At 48.5% G+C, this 18732-nt stretch overlaps 1 protein-coding gene across 1 annotated transcript in view; it reads left to right on the top strand.

Moving 5' to 3' along the window:
- Positions 1 to 11779, top strand: part of LOC125943518 (uncharacterized) — a 45984-nt gene extending 34205 nt beyond the window's left edge. Inside the window, exon 3 of the mRNA XM_049662873.1 lies at positions 11717 to 11779. Coding sequence (XP_049518830.1) covers positions 11717 to 11779 — 63 coding nt within the window. The remainder of the gene's footprint in view (positions 1 to 11716) is intronic.
- The last annotated feature ends 6953 nt before the right edge of the window (positions 11780 to 18732 follow it).

Genomic DNA, 18732 nt, shown 5'->3' with positions numbered 1-18732 from the left:
AGATAGGCCGGTTGTCACGGGATGCGCCATGAATTGAGAACAGCGGGCGGAGACTGATGAAAATATTGGCGAGGCTGGGCGCACGGGCTGCTGCGGCGGCCAGGAGCTGCTTGTAGATGCATATGTTGCAGCTGCTTGCGGAGGTGAGGGAAAGGTTCTGGCAAGTCTGGATTGAATAGCTGCAGATGGAGGCCTTGGATTCGCGACAACCGCAGCGTACGTAAGTGGAACAGGCGTAGGAGGCGTTTGATGAGCAAGTAGTACGGCGTTAGCGACTTGTTCTTGTACCACCTGACGGAGATCTGGAGACAAGGGCGACTCTGACGCTTGACTGGCTGGCAGAAGAGAGTTGGCGTGCCACTTCTTCGTGTACAAATTGCTTGATTTGGTTGAAGATTGCTGAACTGCAAGGAGTAGCACCGGCACCGTCACTCAGAGCTGAAAGCGCGACGTCCGGAGTGAGAGCTTGGTGCGTAGAAAGCCGTTGTTTGCGTAGCTCTTCATAGCTCTGGCAAAGCGTTATGAGGTCGTTGACCGTCTGAGGATTCTTTGCCAAGAGCATTTGGAAGGCGTCATCTTCTGTGCCTTTCAAGATGCTCTTGATCTTGTCATCTTCGGTCATATCTAAGTTGATACGCCGGCAAATGTCAACTACATCTTCAATGTAGCTGCTAAAGGTTTCGCCCTTTTGTTGGGCACGACAGCGAAGCTGTTGTTCAGCCCGAAGTTTGCGCACAGCAAGGCGACCGAAGACTTCTTGAAGTGTCGTTCGGAATGCTGTCCAGGTGAAAAGGCAGCCTCATGGTTTCTGAACCAAAGATGGGCGACTCCAGAAAGGTAGAATTGTACGTAACCAAGCTTGTCAGCTTCAGTCGATTTGTTGTGGGCACTCACTCGGTTGTACGATGACAGCCACTCCTCTACGTCATGACCGTCAGTGCCAATGAATATGGGAGGATCCCGTTGGCGTGGCGCACCAGGACAGACGACCGGAGGCGGGGCCTGGGGTGGATCGGTAGAACTAATCTCCTCAGGCATGGTAGATGCGACCGGGATCGTCCGGCTTCGGAGTTCCGGGTTTGGAAAAGGACCAGCACCTCCACCAAATGTCGCCAAGCACTTTGGGAAGTAAGCGTTCGCGACCAGAACGATAGAGCAGCGAGAGGTAGCAAAGCCGATCGAGTACCCAAACAAGGTTTATCTCTCTCGTCATCGTTCTCTCTCTCATAGCCACAGCCCTACTGCTTCTTATTTTACAGTACACACGCAACATTTCACGAAGTTTGCTTCACCAAGAGCCCGAAACACGAGAAGTACAAGGTCAACAGCAATTTCATCCGACCTAGCTGATACATAATTACAATAGCGCACCAACTATACTATAAGACTATACGAACAGGACAGAAAGGAGGTGAGGCGACACGACCGACTAGCTGCTGGAATCCTTATTCAAAGCAACCTCGCGTATGTGGGCCTGTGATTCACCTCTTTCTGTCCTTGTCCTAAGCAGTACCGCTCGCAATGAATCGTTGCCAACTTGCTCAGTTTGTGATCCTAATTGGGTGGAGGTAGCGCAGACAGGCCGGCAGGCAGGCAATGAACTTTATTTTAGGTCCTGAGGAGCGACTCCGTGAATGCCTTACGGGGGAGGAGCCACCGCGGGCCGCTCCCCCGTCGGGACGGGCAGGCCGTGCCTGACCGCCGCGTCGCGGGTGCTCTGGACAGCCCGTAGCGGAGCGGCGAGGTCGGAGCTCTTGAGCGCCTTCGCCCACTCTTCTTCCGTGGTGAGATTATCGTGGTCCCGTAACGAGGGACACCACCAGAGCATGTTTTCTGAAGTGCAGAAGGGATCGGCGCAATCCGGACAATCGGGCTCGAACAAGTCCGCGTACCTGCTGACCCTGGCTAGGCTGGGATAGGACCCGGTCTGCAGCATGCGAAGGGTGGAAGACTGAGGCCTGGAGAGCTTGGCGTGTGGCGGGGGATAGACCCTCCTGCTGAGCTGATAGTGCTTTGAAATCTCGTTAAACATGTAGAGCAAGTCCTTGTGGAGCCCCGCGTCCGCGCCCTCGAGCGGCGTTTCCCCGGTGCGGTGGGTGATTTCGCGCTCGCGGGCATGGGCCAGCTCGTTGGCGTTGGGAACGACGGGGGAGACCTGAGGCCCCATGTGCGCCGGGAAACAAGTGATGACGTGGGTAGAGACGTTCCTGTCGCAAAGCAGGGAGGCCGCTTTCCTCGAGACCAAACCCGTGGTGAAGGCCCTGACCGCCTCCCGGGAATCCGTGTAAATCTGTGGCCTGCTCGCATCCCGGAGGGCGAGGGCCAACGCGACCTGCTCCGCCAGTGCCGGAGACGAGCCCTGCACCGACGCGGCGTTGAGGAGGTTGCCCCTGTGATCTACCACGGCCGCCACGAATCGGTCGGATGAACCGTATTGGGTGGCGTCGACGAACGCTACCGATCGCGGATCGCCAGCGACGGATCTGAGAAGTGCGGCCACCCGGGCCCTGCGTCTGCCTACATTGTGTTGCGGGTGCACGTTGCGCGGGAACGGCGAGACCGTGACGGCCTCCCGCGTCTCCGCATCGAGCGCGCACCACCTCTCCCTGACGGCAGTAAGATTGCAGCCCAGCGGCTCCAAGATCCGCCTCCCCGCAGGCGAGGAAGAGAGCCAGACGACCTGGGCCGTTTGCTGTGCCTCGACAGCCTCGTCGAGAGTGTTGTGGACTCCCAGCTGCATGAGCTTCTCCGTGCTGGCGGCCATGGGGATGCCGAGCACCTTTTTGATGCTCTTGCGCATCAGCGCTTCGAGCTTTGCCCTCTCGTATCCGTGCCAGTGATGCGCGGTGACCACGTACGTGATGTGGCTCATTAGGAAGGCGTGGTACAACCTGAGGAGGTTGTCCTCCCCTAGCCCTTCGCGACTGCTGGAGACCCTAGTGATGAGCCTGACCATGTTGTCCGTTTTGGTGGCGATACGGGTGATCGTCTGTCCATTACAACCATTTGCCTCGATGAGCATACCGAGTACGCGGATGACCTCCACCTTGGGAATGACCTGCCCGATAGCCGTGAGAATAGAAATGTCGGTCTTTTCGAGAGGCACCTGACTCTTGGGGATGTACCCCCTCCTGGTCGGTCGATACAAAAGGAGTTCGGACTTAAGGCTGTTTCACATGGTGCGATTTTGTACTGCGATTTTCGCAGATGCCAAATTCGCAACGGCCATTTCACATGGTGCGATGTCAACAATGCGATTATGCGACGCCCAGGGTTGCTTGCTGCCAGATTTTGTCGCACACGCCGAATAAATTTGTTTAATGTACTGAAAAAGACGTGCGCGTTATAATATAATTGACCTCTCTTTATTAGGATCAAATAATACGTGCGTTTTGTAGTTTAAAAACGCTTCAAAGTTTAGTTTGTTTTGGAGTGCGCAACAGCGGTTTGTGAAGTTCAATACGAGGAGAAATGGCGGACGTAAACAGCTGTTCGCAGGTCGTCGTTCAGCGTTGTGTGCTGTCTCGTGTGTGTTTTATGCCTGCGTCGTTCTACCTGCGGTTAAATAATTACAAGAGGACCTATCAACAAGCCCCTATAGCTGTTGTCATCGCATACGCAGTATTCGGGATTCGGCGGAGTCGTCATGTCAACGCAGAGACCCGCGCGCTACCTGTGATTAACGTCAGCTTCTGAAAAACGGATGTGTGTGTGTATTGCTCGTGATTGCGCATTAGTGGTTCCTGCTCCTAGCAATATTCTTGCACAAAACTTAGCAGCAAGCACCAACCCAAAAGCTCACGTCTGCCTCTGAACAAAGCCGCAAATGATCTGTGTGTAATTACTGAACGTGCAATGGAATTTGTGTTGTGAACGTTTATCTTAGCGCTAGCCTGGCTCGTCCGTCTCGGCGCCTGTGCTGTAATTATTCATACAAGTGCTCTCTGAATATTTCGAAAGGAGTAAAAGCCGACACCACATTTTTTTTTTTTAGGAGCTGCAGTCACTTGTGTACGTAGTATCGTATCATGCTGGCAGACATGGGCATCGTCTATTTTCTCGTCCTGTTTCTTGCGCTGTTAGTGTGCTGTGAATCTGTATCAAGAAGCTTAAGTTAATATGCTGCAGTACGTAGCGCAGCGGCGTAGCCACACGGCTAACATTAAAATACCTTGTTAGGAGTACGTTTGTTTGTTTAATAACAAAATAGAACGCTAAAATTTTGTATTCATGGTGGCAAGTGTAAGGTAAGAAGCTATCGAAACTATCCGCTAATGGCATGCGTGTGCTTCTACCTGCTTCAGCACGTTATCTTAAAAGTGAAGCTGAATATTCCTGATAACCAAAAACATGCAACTGGAGCAGGTGCTATGATTCCTTTCCTGGAAATGAAAGCCAGCATCCCAGTCTGTTAAGCTAGTCATGTACTTAACCTATATTAGACCAATGTTAGAGCATGCTAACTGGAGCCATTTCAAACTGGGTTATTTGACCAAAATAAGAAAGTGCAAGGAAAGTGCTGAAAACAGGGGAAGCTGATTCCCTTTCGTGCTGTTGAAAAGCTGCTAGTATCTCAATAACAGACCACTTATGTTCTGAGAGAAAGTGAGGGGCACTGACAATATCTCTAATCTTTGTATGAGCCTTCACCTTGAACGAAAATGGAATAAAAATATTTACCTTTGCAAGCCTCAGAATCCAAACATTCTCAAAATTTTAAGGAGCCACATTAAATTTTTGAGATACAGACAATAAAAAGTGTGCCTAAGTACAAGTGCACACTTGAGTGGTTGAGTGGCCAGCTGCGAATGCAAAAGCATCCATAGCTGCTACCACGAGGTAACTGCTAGGTTGCACGTGTGTTTCTCCTATAGCCCATGTACCTGGCAAGGGGAATGGTTATGCGTAGTCCTGTGCTTTTTCTTTTTTTTTCAATAGGTGGTGGCTAGCTGATTCCATCTGTTTATGTATTTATCATTTGTGTGCATCTTATGTGCATGTGTACCCGCCGGGGTAGCTCAGTCAGCTAAGGCGTTGCGCTGCTGAGCTCGAGATCGCGGGATCGAATCCCGGCCGCGGCGGCCGCATTTCGATGGAGGCGAAATGCAAAAACGCCCGTGTGCTTGCGTTGTAGTGCACGTTAAAGAACCCCAGGTGGTCAAAATTAATCCGGAGCCCTCCACTACGGCGTGCCTCATAATCAGAACTGGTTTTGGCACGTAAAACCCCAGAAAGAAGAAGAAGAAGATGTGCATGTGTTTGTGTCATGTTCTGATTGTTATACGTGCAGTGATGCAAGAATCTTTTTTTAATATATTGCACTACAGTCATTTCTTAAACTGTGTGTTGAAATGTACAAAATGTGGTCACCCAGTAATGGTTAGGACAGACAGCAGGATTGGCAAAAAATATGATGCAGATCCAATGCACTTGCTTGAATCGACATGAGGCGAAGCTTTCACGCAACGGTCAGTTGAACTCTAGAAAACTAACTGCAGTGTTTACAGTTGTCCTTATTTCACCCGATGCAACACGTACTCATAGACATTGTTTGCTTATTCACCGCACAGGTCACATAATGTAATGTATACATAGCACGGTGAACTCACTCAAACGTCGGCTCACTAAGACTTCGAACTAACCGTGAGTCTGAGTTCGTTTCAGCCTGACTGAGTCGAATTTTGGTGAATACGAGTAAGAGCAAGCTCAGTTGAGTAAACTTTCAGTGAATATTGTCATGTGGTAGTCGGGGAAAGCTGATCCAAGTATAATTTTAGTGAATATGAGTCAAAGCAAGCTCGGCAAGTAGATTTTTGGTGAATATGACTCAGTGCAAGCTCACCTGAGTAGAATTTTGATGAATATAAGTCGGAGCAAGCTTGGCTAAGTAGATATTTGGTGAATATGACTCGGTGCAAGCTTGCCTGAGTAGAATCTTTGTGAATATTAGTCAGATCAAGCTCGGCCAAGTACAATTTTGGTGAATATGAGTCGGAGCAAGCTCGGATAAGTAGAATTTTGGTGAATATGACTGAGCAAGCTCGATTGAGTAATGATGGCTTATGGTTATACGAGTTTATGCTGTAATACATGTAAGTGCAGACTCATTAGCAACATTGCCTCCATCTTGATGGGCTATACCTACGCCTCGTGATGAGTCTGCACACTTTATGAGCTGTGGACATGCAAGACGCACCCACACTTGAAAAGATACTATCATTCATATGAAGGAATGCAACCGGCTGACTTCACTGCACAATTTTGATCTGCTTTTGTTTAATGAGTTATCTACTGCTTATAAAAACAAGGTGTTCGCCTGCTTTTCGCATTATTGCATGTGTTTTACAGGAAGTAGAGACAGAGAAGCAAGAGAAGGCAAGGATGTTTATGGCTAAGTAGTTTCTTAGAGTACTGCGATATGTTACAACCAGCATAAACAAAAGTAATTCGATGCACTGAAGTAAGCGAAATGTGCAATTACCTTTTAATGTGACGGTTAATACAGATGCAGTAAGGATACAAAGTCTGCAACACACTGAAGGTTTATTGGTTTTTTTATTCAGGAGAAAAATGATGCATCAGAAAAATTAGAAAAAAAACTGTTTAAATATTGCTTCGAAAATAAATTGGCAATACTGCTTATTCGCAGTCAAAGCATGAAATATGCTATTGTAGAACATTCATTACGATATCCAGTTTGAACGTTCGCTTTGCGTCTCGCAGCGGAAGTAACAGAACCTTGAAATGAGATAATTCATTGGGGAAAATGCGCATGAAAGCCCTAACCAACCAACTGCAACTAAATGGTCGCGCGTATAGCGTGACCAAGCATTTGGTCACGCTATACGCGCGACCACAGCATTTGTCCGTAGTTGCATATTCTTTAAATTGTTCCGTCCGTAAAAGCATACGGCGATAAAACTGTGGCGTTTTCGTATATCGCGAGTTGTCTCCAGAACCAGAAAATTGGGACGACATCCGAAGGCCATGCCTTCCCGTGAGAGACACCTCGTAGTATTTACCAACTCGCAGCGCGTGTGAATAACGGAAAATCACGCAAAAGTACGTACTATCAGCACCCGAAGCCAACCTAAAAAACAGCGTCGCCAGATTAGCAACGTAGCGTGTCAACAAACTCGTAGAAATCACAGAACCAAATCTGACCGAGTTTTTATCTGCACTGTTCGCGTGTCGGTGCTGATGTTACGTACCGATTGCGCAATCCAAGGCTCCACTCAATTAGTTGCACTGTTCGAGGCTCGTTGATCTAATATTTATAGACAAAAAAGTATCTATAAACGTTGCGTTGAGCGACCGCCGCCATTTTTCAAAACAGACCGCGAAATACCTCTCGGCGCAATTTCGACGGAAAAATCGCAGCGATTGCTGCGACGTTGCGACGCTGCGACCAACCGGTTGGTCGCAGCCGAAAATCGCAGAATCGGCCCTGCGACTGCGATTTTCGTCGCATGCGACGGAAATCGCACTTCCGGTGCGATAATCGCAGTGCAAAATCGCACCATGTGAAACGGCCTTTAGGCGGGGAGAGCCGGCGCCCCATGCCCGCCAAGAAATCCTCCGTGGAGCTCAGGGCCGCCTTTAGGGATTTCTCGACTCTGCCTTCACTGCCGCCATCGCACCACACAGTGATGTTGTCGGCGTAAAGAGCGTGATTAATGCCGTCCACCTCGGATAGACTAGTGGAGTGACCTCGCATGGCGATGTTGAAGGGAAGTGGCGAGATAACCGATCCCTGAGGGGTTCCCCTTGCCCCCAGCTCGAAGGGATCAGACTTTACCTCGCCCACCTTGAGAGTGGCGCGCCTGCCCCGAAGGAACGAACTGACGAACCGTGAAACTTGGATCCAAGGTCCATGTCCGTAACGGAATCGAGGATGTGCCTATGGGAAATTTTATCGAAGGCCTTTTCAAGATCCAGCACTAGGATACCCCTGACGTCTCTGGTGCCCCTATCGATGATTTGGTGTTTAATGAGTTTCATGACGTCCTGAGATGACAGGGACGGACGAAAGCCCACTATGTTGTAGGGGAAGAGTTCGCGTTTCTTAATTTACCTAGATATCCAGTTGTGAAGGGCGTGTTGTGTGATCTTTCCCACGCACGAAGTGAGCGAGATTGGTCGCAGGTTGTTTAGTCCGGGAGTCCCACCTGGTTTTGGAATGAGAACTACCGACGCGACCTTCTAATCCTCCTTGACGTCACCCGAGTCCCACACGCGATTGATCTCGTCTGTTAACGTGGAGATGGCCTTTTCGTCCAGATTGCGAAGAATCCTGTTCGAAATTCCGTCCGGCCCCGGGGACGATCAGCCATTCAGGGTAAAAAGCGCTTCCCTGACCTCGTTTTTAGAGAAATGAGCGTCCAGGTCCTCCCGCTGGAGACCCCGGTAGCGGGGATAGTCCGCGTCACCCGAGGGGCCTGTGGGTAGGTATCTGTCGGCCAACGACTGGATAATGTCCTGCACGGTGGAGCTTTCCCGCTTGGCTTCGTGCAAAATCCTGCCCATTAGTTAGTCTCTGGTTGGCCTTGGAGGCCGATTCGTCTATAGGAGCTGCTTCAGGAGGTTCCACTTGCCTCCCGTGCGCATTTGCCCATCGACCGAATTACAAAGTTCGTCCCACTGTTGCATAGTGAGCGTGCGATAGTGTTCCTCAATGGGGCGATAGCGCAGACAATAATGGACAAATTCCGCTGTATTCCACTGTTCTAATGTATTACTATGAGCAATTAGTCAAAGTTGCCTCAATCCGCCGTGGCTGCTTAGTGGCTTTGGCGTCGTTACACTGCTAAGCACGAAGTCGCGGCAGCCTCATTTTGATGTAGGCGAAATGCAAAATTACACGTGTACCGTGCATTGGGTACAGGTAAGAGAACCCCAGGTTGTAAATGTTAATACAGAGTCCCCCACTACGGTGCGCCTCATAATCAGATCGTGGTTTTGGCAACTAAAACCCCAGATTCTAACCTAATCAAGTTGGCGCAATGCATAAGGCCTTGACTGGTTCGGACACATGCTGGACTTGGTAGGCGGAGCGAGCTGGCTTTGTGGGAAATCTTGTTGCCAGTTATTCCACAAAACGTGCCAACGTATTGCCAGCTGCACGGGGTGAGTCATGGACAACTCTGAAGAAGCCGTCTTTCGTGAATACTCGCTGTCACATCGTGAGTATTGATTTATCTTGTCGCTGTAGCCTCTTCTGATGTCTAATTAGGAGATGTGTTTGTTTCAAAACTTCTTTAGATATTTACATTTGCAAACGAATAAAAGTCAATCTAGTTTGAGCGAGAAAATGTTTCAAACAGTTGCAGCTTCATGCTAGCCCGTGTAGAGTACTAAACAAAGTGAGTGATTGATAGCTTTATGGAGAAAGCAAAAAATTCAAAACGCTTTCCTATATTCTCTTGTACTTTACCTGAGCGAAAAACTAAACAACGCGCTTGCAGCTGCCAGTGGAATCAGAGAATGACGGACAAGCCCGCCTTCAACGATGGCCTTGTTTCCTTCCCACCTCTGGTGTTTCTTATATTTGTTTTTCTCTGTGCAGTTGTCTTCTACGCGTCGTTTGCACGCGAGCGACACGCTTGTTCAGTTTGCCTCCTTTAACTTCGGGGGGTCATGAAACAGCCGAAACGGAACCGCGTGCTCGCGTGCCGACGTGCGTGTGTGTATTCACTGGTGCTAAAAATAGAAATCAGCGTGGTTCTCTCTCTGCAGTTCGTTTTTTTTTTTCAGTTTTTCTTTCCGCGTCCGGTGACTTGAAGGCACTTCGTTCCGCAAACCAGCGCATCATCTATCTACCAACTGCCCGCACGTCCCCAATACATGTGTGTGTGTGTGTGTGGGGGGGGGGGGGGGGGGGGGAGTGCGTGTGTGTATGTTGCTCTACAATTTTCTGATTGACCTTCTTGAACACATATTGCTGCAAAATACAGACTGTACCTTCTTTCGAAAAGGGTAAATGATACCCTTGAGCATTCGGAATATTTCGCCTTACATCTTCAAGAAATGAAAGCCTTACATATTTTGAAGACGGAAGGAATGCTGGCTCACCCGCAAAACCCGCGCCGCGAAACTCACGGACCGCTGGCGTTGAAAAGAGCACAGGCAACCCTGTCTGAGCGCCAAAAGATGACAATCAAGCGTATGGTGCATTGTATCTGCCTTTTGAACGTCACTATTGGAAATGACAAATGCAACTTCAGCGTACTAGAAGTTACAGCTTGAGTGATATTGTGAACAAACATTGGGAAGAAATCGGAAGGGATATTTCTCTTGTAGCTTTTTTGGGCAGTAACTAGCGTATGTAATGCGGTCCTGTACAAGATTTTGGGGGCCAGAGACCGCATTTTCTTAATTTTGACTGATTGTCCGGATGATCTCGTTTTGCTATCGCAACGATGCCCGGATGTTTTCGTTTCATTCTCGACCCATTATCGTCTTGCGTGCCCGGATAACGGATCTGAATTTTGGCTCAAGATCTCTTGAAGGACGCTGACAACGGGAGCTAAAAGCATTTCATGCTTAAAAGGGAATTAGGCGCTGCCTGTGGGGAACCAATGTACAAATAGCGAGATTTTGAAAAATTGAAAAACAACACCTGAGGTATTTCGTACTCAGTCGAAATTCGAAGGCTACGGGATAAGCTGTCTTCATTCCCGAGATACAATGTGATGTCATCGGCGAAGTCTGTCACCTTCACAACACCGCTGCCAGACAGTGGGAGACCACGCACGTAAGGGTCTCTCAGTACCAAGCGCGGAAATGGCTCAAGGCTTAGCCCAAAGAGTACTGGGGATAGAGGGCACCCTTGACGAGCACCACGAGTGACCAGAAATGGTGCACTTTCACGTCCATCAAGAAACGTTGTACTTCGGATATCTAAATAGGCATTCCTAATAAGTTGAAAAAAAATTTGAAGAAAAAGCGAAATGAGGACAGTACACTATGTTCGCTATATTCAAGGTGATTGAATGCTTTTTCTTGATCTACTGAAACCAAGATGCCACGTGCTGATCTGGTCAGCGTGTACGTCATTATTTCACCCGTAACGAACGAGAGACGTATGTATCTCTCTGCCAGGGACCAAGCTTACCTGATGATATCCTATTAAGGAAGGCATGAGGATTCTCAAGCGTCGAGTAACGACAGCTGTGAATGTTTTGTAGTCAACGTTGAGAAGCGTTACTTGTCTCCATTCGTCTGGACGAACTGATGATGTATCGTGCTTAGGTATCAGCACAAGGCTACCGTCGCGAGAACCGAGAATTTAAAGTTCTCAAAGCAGCGTCAAATAACAGTAGCGAAAGTGGTACCAACATCTTCCCAGAAGGTTAAATAAACCTCAACGGGCAACCTGTCCAGCCCTGGGGCCGAGCCACGCTTCATGGAAGACAATACAGCCTTCACCTATCAGCTGACGGCCATGCACAAAGACAGTCAGCCACCTCAGGTGGAACCTGAGGCAGCCAGCTAAGCATTGTATGAGATCCTTGAGTACCATGACCCATTTGCATATATATATATATATATATATATATATATATATAGTCGTACGCCTCATGTTTCCAAAGTGCGTCACAAATAGTGAAGAATCACGCTGCGGGAGGCGACATAACAGGAAGTGCTTTTGTGGCTTCAGAATATAATGGATTCGGCTGTCTAAAAATCAGGTTTCGTGTAAAACGCCCGACTCCAGGGCGTGCACACGGATTACGTCTGCGTCACCAAGCAGCAGCTGATAAAGACGACGCTGCGATGAGGCGTTGGAAATGTCTCCGTATATATAGCTTACGCTGCCATGACCACATCAGCGGATTCAGTCGATTGGCTCAAAGGGCAATACGGAGCTTCGAGGCAGTATCCCCTAGTTCTTCTGACATACGTCGTCTCAGGGCACGTCCTTCAACTGAACAATATAGGCACCACTGCACCTTGAGCGCGTTCCACGACTCGGGGTCAGTTCCAGAAAGAGAGGTGCGCAAGACTCTTGACAAACAAGAGCGCGAGCGCGAGTCATGCAGAACATGGATGTCGAGGCGCCAAGGTTTTACTGTAGGGGAAGGAGGGAAGCAAACTTCAAGCATAACTGGTCTATTATTGGAAATATAAGCAGGAGATGAAGGTAAAGTTATCACATCAGATTAGGAGACATACGCAGCTAAACTGCTTGGCACATAGGCGCGATCTAACCGCGTCCAGACAAACGAAGATCCATGTAAGAGTCGATACGAAAAGTGTTCGGACTAATACAACTCAACTCCCGTGTGTTCCATTCAGGTCGACCCAAGTCCGGGTCTTGCACATGATGTCGCGTTTCCGCGTGTCTAAAACACTTAAAATTCCCCCCAAGCACCACGTGACGACCGTCTAGGGAATAAACGTCCAGTGTGTACTTGCGTTGGCCCATAGATGCACAAAATGCGTAACCTAAATGAAGATAGTACACAGTCAAATGCCAATAGCCGCCCTTTCCCATCATAAGAAACATGGTCATCCCGCAAGGAACCTCTATTGAAAATAATGAAACCGCTTCCCCACTAAAGGGTGATGTCACGAAAGAGAAAAACAAAATCCAAATAGAACATGTGTTTGAAAGGTATAACATGTCCAATGGCGAAAAAAAAAACTTGGAGGACACTCAAGCATCGCCTTTAAGAGTGGAACGCGATAGCATTCAAAGGTCACTGACTGCTTCTCACGTTTCCCGGCAACTGCAGCTTATGTAACCCTAATGTTAACTGGGAAACGCTGGCGGCGAACGCTATGCACGAAGGCGAGCTTTCTGGTAGAAACGCGGCCTCTTGCATGGGCCGATCGCGGAGTTAGTGCCCAACCGCGCCCCAAACAATTACATCATTTTCAGTTTTCTGTTATTCTTTCGCACTTTTAATATTTCTGTCAGAGAAGATTTTACATAAAAGGCATGCGCTGTCTGGGTTTTGTTTCATGACATATGTTTCTGGGCTGTCATTCTCAAAATTCCGGGAAATAACTTTGTCAAGAATGTAAGACATGGAATGGGCAACTTTAGTGACAGAATGTTGTGGCAATATGACCTGCATATAGCGCATCTCATATAGACTATTTTCTCGGCGAGGAGAAACGTAACCTGGAACCAGCGCGCCGCCCCGATCTCCTCCTCGCACACGGTATGTGCAGATCGCCGGTTTTCCCAGCGGTAGCTTGGAATGGTGTCATTAAGAATTAGTGCGATTTTAACGTGCTCCGTCTGTGATTGTTGCGATGTCTGATGATTCAGGGTTAACGGGCTACTACTGTGCTGTATTCGGCTGCAAACATAACTTTCGGAACGTGAAGTGCATCTTCGGCCGTGGCGATTTCGTGGACTCCGCCGCTGCGGTTGCAGACAAGCGTCCGCTTTGGATTACCAGCATAAACAGAAAGGACTTCACGCCATCAGCGTCATCGCGTGTATGTACTGGATATTTTGTTTCCAGTGAGCGCACGGCGACGAAGTCGAAACCCATGATAAAACTCGCATATGAACGGAAGGTGCGTATTCGAGTCGGTCAACTAGTCGAATGTACGAAGCCAACTATTTCTTCGTGCATGCACGTTAAAATTTATCTGTTCAATTGTGTTCTAAGATTATCATGCTTGGCAACCAAAGTTGTGGTGGAAGTTGGCCGGGTACGTATTACGAAAACACTACGTGCTGACGAAGAAAATGAAGGTGTGTTCTTTTTCGTTTAGTAACCAAATCCCTTCGTATACCGTGTGCCGGCCGTCACAAGTTCACATCGCTCTCCCGTGCTTCCGAATCTCGCCGGAAAGCTTTCTGACGACATCGCACATCGTGCGCCGTATTACTTCAGAGAATAAAATTGCTGTTGCAGAGAGTAGTTTGTTCGTTTTTCAGCTCTCCGGAGTAGGCGAGGTGCCCTTGCCCGGGCACCGCTCTTCCTTACCAGTGCGTATATTCTTTCAACGCGTCGCGTGCGCCTGGTTGATCTGGGCATATTCGCGGCTACTGTCGCCTGGTCGTTTTATCGAGTACTCCGTGTTAACGGCCCTCCCCGTCGAGTTATATTACAGCTCTTTATTTCGTGTACCCGGCCGGGTGCCAGATAAATAAGATGTAACACATTGTACCACAAAAATTTTAGGATGCAGGGAAGCTACTAAAACTTGTTTCTTCGGTGCTTCGCTAGTTACCTGCATTGGGAATCACGCTGGTGCGGCTCACGGCACGGCACGCGGAAACACCTCTGATTGTTGTCACCTGATAAACCTGTCACCTGTAAGTCCAGCCTTGACCTCAAAAGAAGGTCAAGGCTAGACATACAGTGATAACACGTTGCTCGTATGTTACGTGTCGACATAGTTCAGACTTGACTCGCCTCCTATTTCGATCGCGGGTAGAACCTGGCGCCGTTTGGTATTGAGGCTATATCGAAGCTCAACGCTTAGTAACGACACGCTAAAGACGTTCCCAATCACAAAAACTTGTTGAGACCTCTCAGGTAAACGCGAAAACTTGCAACTCGTCGTGAACGCACGTCCGCTATACACCTTCCAGCTTGATCCCACATACCAGCATGGCGGTCTAATGTGCCAGACGATAGACGGCGCTGTCATTGCCAAAATGGCGACGCCCGCGACACACCGGTCTATATTAAGACGTGGAATATACATACACCTAGTATATAATTTTCTGTAACGGACAGCACCGCCGACGCAGACACCGGATTTTCTGCGACACGGGGCCCTCAACGCTATCGTGTTAAAATCGGAGCAAAGCTGCTAATCTGGGTGCGCAGTTAATTGCGCATAGATAAAAAAATGTCCGACAATTACGATACTCCATAAAGCGAAATTTGAGCGCAGCTGTATACGTCTTTTCATTTCATATAATTTCATATATTGAGGCAAAGAATTGGAGACCGAAGTCACCGCACCGACTGGCAGTGGATCAGTGCAGTCAGCGCCTTCGCAGAGGGAGGAGGGGGAAGGGGAGGGGGGGGGCGCAGTATGCGCACGCTGGCATATATATATATATATATATATATATATATATATATATATATATATCATAAGAAGCCAACAAACAATGACACCAAAGACAACATAGGGGAAATTGCTTCTACTTGCTAATTGAATTAAAGCAATGATAATTTAATGGAAATGAAAATGGATGAAAAAACAACTGTCCGCAGGTGGGGAACGAACCCACGTCTTCGCATTACGCGTGCGATGCTCTCATCAGTGAGCTACCGCGGAGCCGTTTTCCCCATCCACTTTCTGTGGTATTTATGTTTTACAGCTAGAACTAACCCTGCGAGTGTTAGCCAGCGTCACCACTCACAAACCTAGGCGGCGGATGTGGAACATCCTTTCTGCCTTAGGCATCACGAACACGTGATCTTTTTGGGTGATGGCAACTGGTCAATAAACCCACATATGCTACCTGAAGGCATTAATGTTGCCGGATTCGAGCCCTCGTTATGTAATGAACGAGAAGAAAGGGAACCGAGGGGCCAATACCCCAGAAAACGGATGGGAATACGGCTCCGCGTAGCTCAATGGCGAGAGCATCGCACGCGTAATGCCAAGACGTGGGATCGTTCCCCACCTGCGGACAGTTGTTTTTTCATCCATTTTCATTTGAATAATTTCTTTCCATCATCCATTAAATTTTCCATCATTTCTTTAATTCAATTAGTAAGTACAAGCAATTTCCCCTATGGTGTCCTTGGTGTCATTGTTTGTTGGCTTCTTATGATATGATTAATAATAATCGGGCCCCTCGGTTCCCTTTCCTCTCGTTCATATATATATATATATATATATATATATATATATATATATATACTGATGACATTTTTACAACTTAATATGGCTGACACCCTGAATATTATTTCATTAAACGCGTAGGGGTTCCGCAATCCCATAATACAAGGCGAAATTATCAGTGTCGCCCGCGCTATATATTGCTATACTCTGTTTCCAAGAAACATATTAACGCAGAAACGACCCTTTTCGCGGAGCAGTTTGTTTTAGAGAAACGAGATGGCGCTCACGGCGGCGCGCCAAGCATACGTCTGCTCAGCGACCGCGCACGAATACGAAACCATTACCGCTTCTACCTTGCTTCTGTGCGATCGGCTGTCGGAAATGCAACTGAGTTTTCGCTAAAACACTGTGCTCCAACCATGCTAGATTGAATCATGTGGACTGAAGAACTGTGCAGTAGTTGGCTGCAAATATAGTGACTGGCATGTTGAGGAATAAAATGAATCTGTGTGGCCAAGTTCGCGGACCGCTGCTGCAACTGTCCGAACGTGTTCCAGGCACTTCGTGATGTACGGCTTTCCTCGAGGATACGGAAATTTGCTCATCCGCCAGCCTTGTATTGCTAACCTTCAAAGAAATGGCTTCATCCCCTGAACGTCAGCAAGAGTGAGTACTACACGTTAAACAATGACAAAGGGAGTAGCGTCACTTCCTGTCATAGTAAGTTTTGCGCACGTTATCGATACAAATCTGTCCGAAATGGCAGGAAAGCTTACGCCCACTCTATCGCCGACGTATCAAGAATAAGTGAATGGGCGCACACTTGAATATATGCGTACTGTATACGGCACATTAAATGACGGACTACACCGATGGCGCACGAATGGTCGAAGCTGAATGTTTCGTGACGGCTGAATATATAGTTTTTAAGCTGAATATATTTGCTACAAGGCATTACAATATACAAAACAGCTACGTTTCAAGCCTTGTGCGCAGCAAGAACAAATCTATCGGAACTGAGCACACCCGCTACCGATTAGGCAGAAAATAATCAGATAGTGACCGCACCAAGGAACTTCACTGAGTCAGAAACTGACAAGCCACTGCTTCAAAATATTTGCCGAATAAAATAGAAAAACACACTAATCCTGACTGAATTCATGAGCGGAATGTTGGATAGCTTGGAATACATATTTAGCCCCCCTTTTAGAACAAGCATCATAAACGCTGCTTGCGCCGTTTGGACATAGCTTAATCGGCTGCGAAAGCGCTTTTGTATGTTCTCTGAAGCTGTGATCCAAGCTTCGTGTCGTCCACCTAGTCACCGTCTACGATATCTCCGAAAACAGAGGTTTTCTAAGCCGCGCCGGCGTCAGTACACTTCCATTGTAAACAAGGAGGCAACGGAGGCAGTGGAGGCAAGCAATGGACCTGTCACCACGTGATCAAACATGGCAGCGCCCACGGGACTGCTGTGAGAAGGGTCAATAACGCGGGCTACACTAATAATTTCGCCTTGTATTATAGGATTGCGGAACCCCTATACGTTTAATGAAAGAATATCAGGGTGTCAGCCATATTAAGTTATAAAAGTGTCACCAAACTGACCTGGTCGTGTTGCTCAAGTCGGCGCCCCGGGAACAAGTACAGGGGATATGCACTACACATGTCGCAGGGCACACGTCGACCCCCCCCCCCCTCCCCCCTAAAGAAAGCCGAGGTTTCCTCGGTCACTGCAACTCGGTGCGGCGATCCGGGGTATCGTCCGAGCCAGAGGCTGACGAGTGGGCACGCTTTACTTCTCGTGGGGCCGCCATTTTACCGTCCATTTTATCTAGGCTTGGCAAGAGTCTAACGCTGCTGTCGATTCCGAGGCTGAAGCTCTTTTCTGATAATGATGACGTCGGTAGTGGTTCATCTGCGGGATCGATGTCATCACCGCCGATGACTTCGGCAGCCGGGGGTTCATTCAGACACAACGGCTCAACGACTTTTGCAGAAGAGCCCCAAATTGGACGGGGTGTTGTAGTGACTCAGTCGAGCCGGGTGAAACCACGGTAGATTTCTATGGTGTATCTAGCGTAGAAATCATAGGGCCATGCGTTTCAGCGGTGTTTAAAACCTCGGTGCCATCAGGAACATTGATGGTGGCAGCCGAAGTGGAGGCTCCATTGACCACAGCATATGTGTCCTTAGCTGCTTGGGAAGCCAGTGAATATGGCGTGTAGCGATAGGTGGAGGACGAGGTCACGTCGTCAATAGCACGGTCTTCTTTTTTTCGTTCGAGGAGGCCGGTGAACATGGCGTGTTGTTATTGCCCAAGTTGCTTGCTTCATTGTCATTTGCTGACGCTAATTGATGCGCTGTCAAAAGAATTTCTTCGGTTAGGGCGTCACGCGCAATCGCAATTGCCGCCTGCGGTAATGGAGGAAAAGGCTCCAGCAGCTGCGTCTGAGTGTCAGCGCCGCACAGGGCACCGGACCTTAGGGTGACCATTCCCCACAACGCCGATAAAGACAGTCACATCCTTCGCTTTCGCGACCGTGGATGCCACAACGCCATAGAATGGTGCGGTGCGCTGTGCACTGTACTAGTCACTGGAGCCGCACCTACGACACACGCAGTGTAAATCGCGGTAGTCAAACGTCACTCGGTGACCTGAGACTCGCAGGTAATTAGGGACAGGGTTGGTGGTGCTTATCTCCATCCGAACGAAGCGGGTGCCAGCGAGCACGCCACGTCGTCCGCTCATAAGACCAGCGTTGGCAGACAGAACCTTGCCGTATGGTAACAGTGCCTGGACGAGGAGTGGTGGTGGTGGTGGTGGTGGTGGTGTCACGCTGAAAAGTGGGCCGATCCTGGTGATAGTGCAGAAAGTTTCCAAGCTCAACGGCACATACCAGGGACAAAAAAGAAAGAAGACAGAGAGAGAGAGAAAGAAAGAGAGAATGAGATAGA

The sequence above is a fragment of the Dermacentor silvarum genome, chromosome 2, assembly GCF_013339745.2.
Source record: "Dermacentor silvarum isolate Dsil-2018 chromosome 2, BIME_Dsil_1.4, whole genome shotgun sequence".
Taxonomy (NCBI): Eukaryota; Metazoa; Arthropoda; class Arachnida; order Ixodida; family Ixodidae; genus Dermacentor; species Dermacentor silvarum.
Note: the sequence above shows the minus strand (reverse complement) of the source record. Positions and strands in the feature narration are given on the sequence as shown.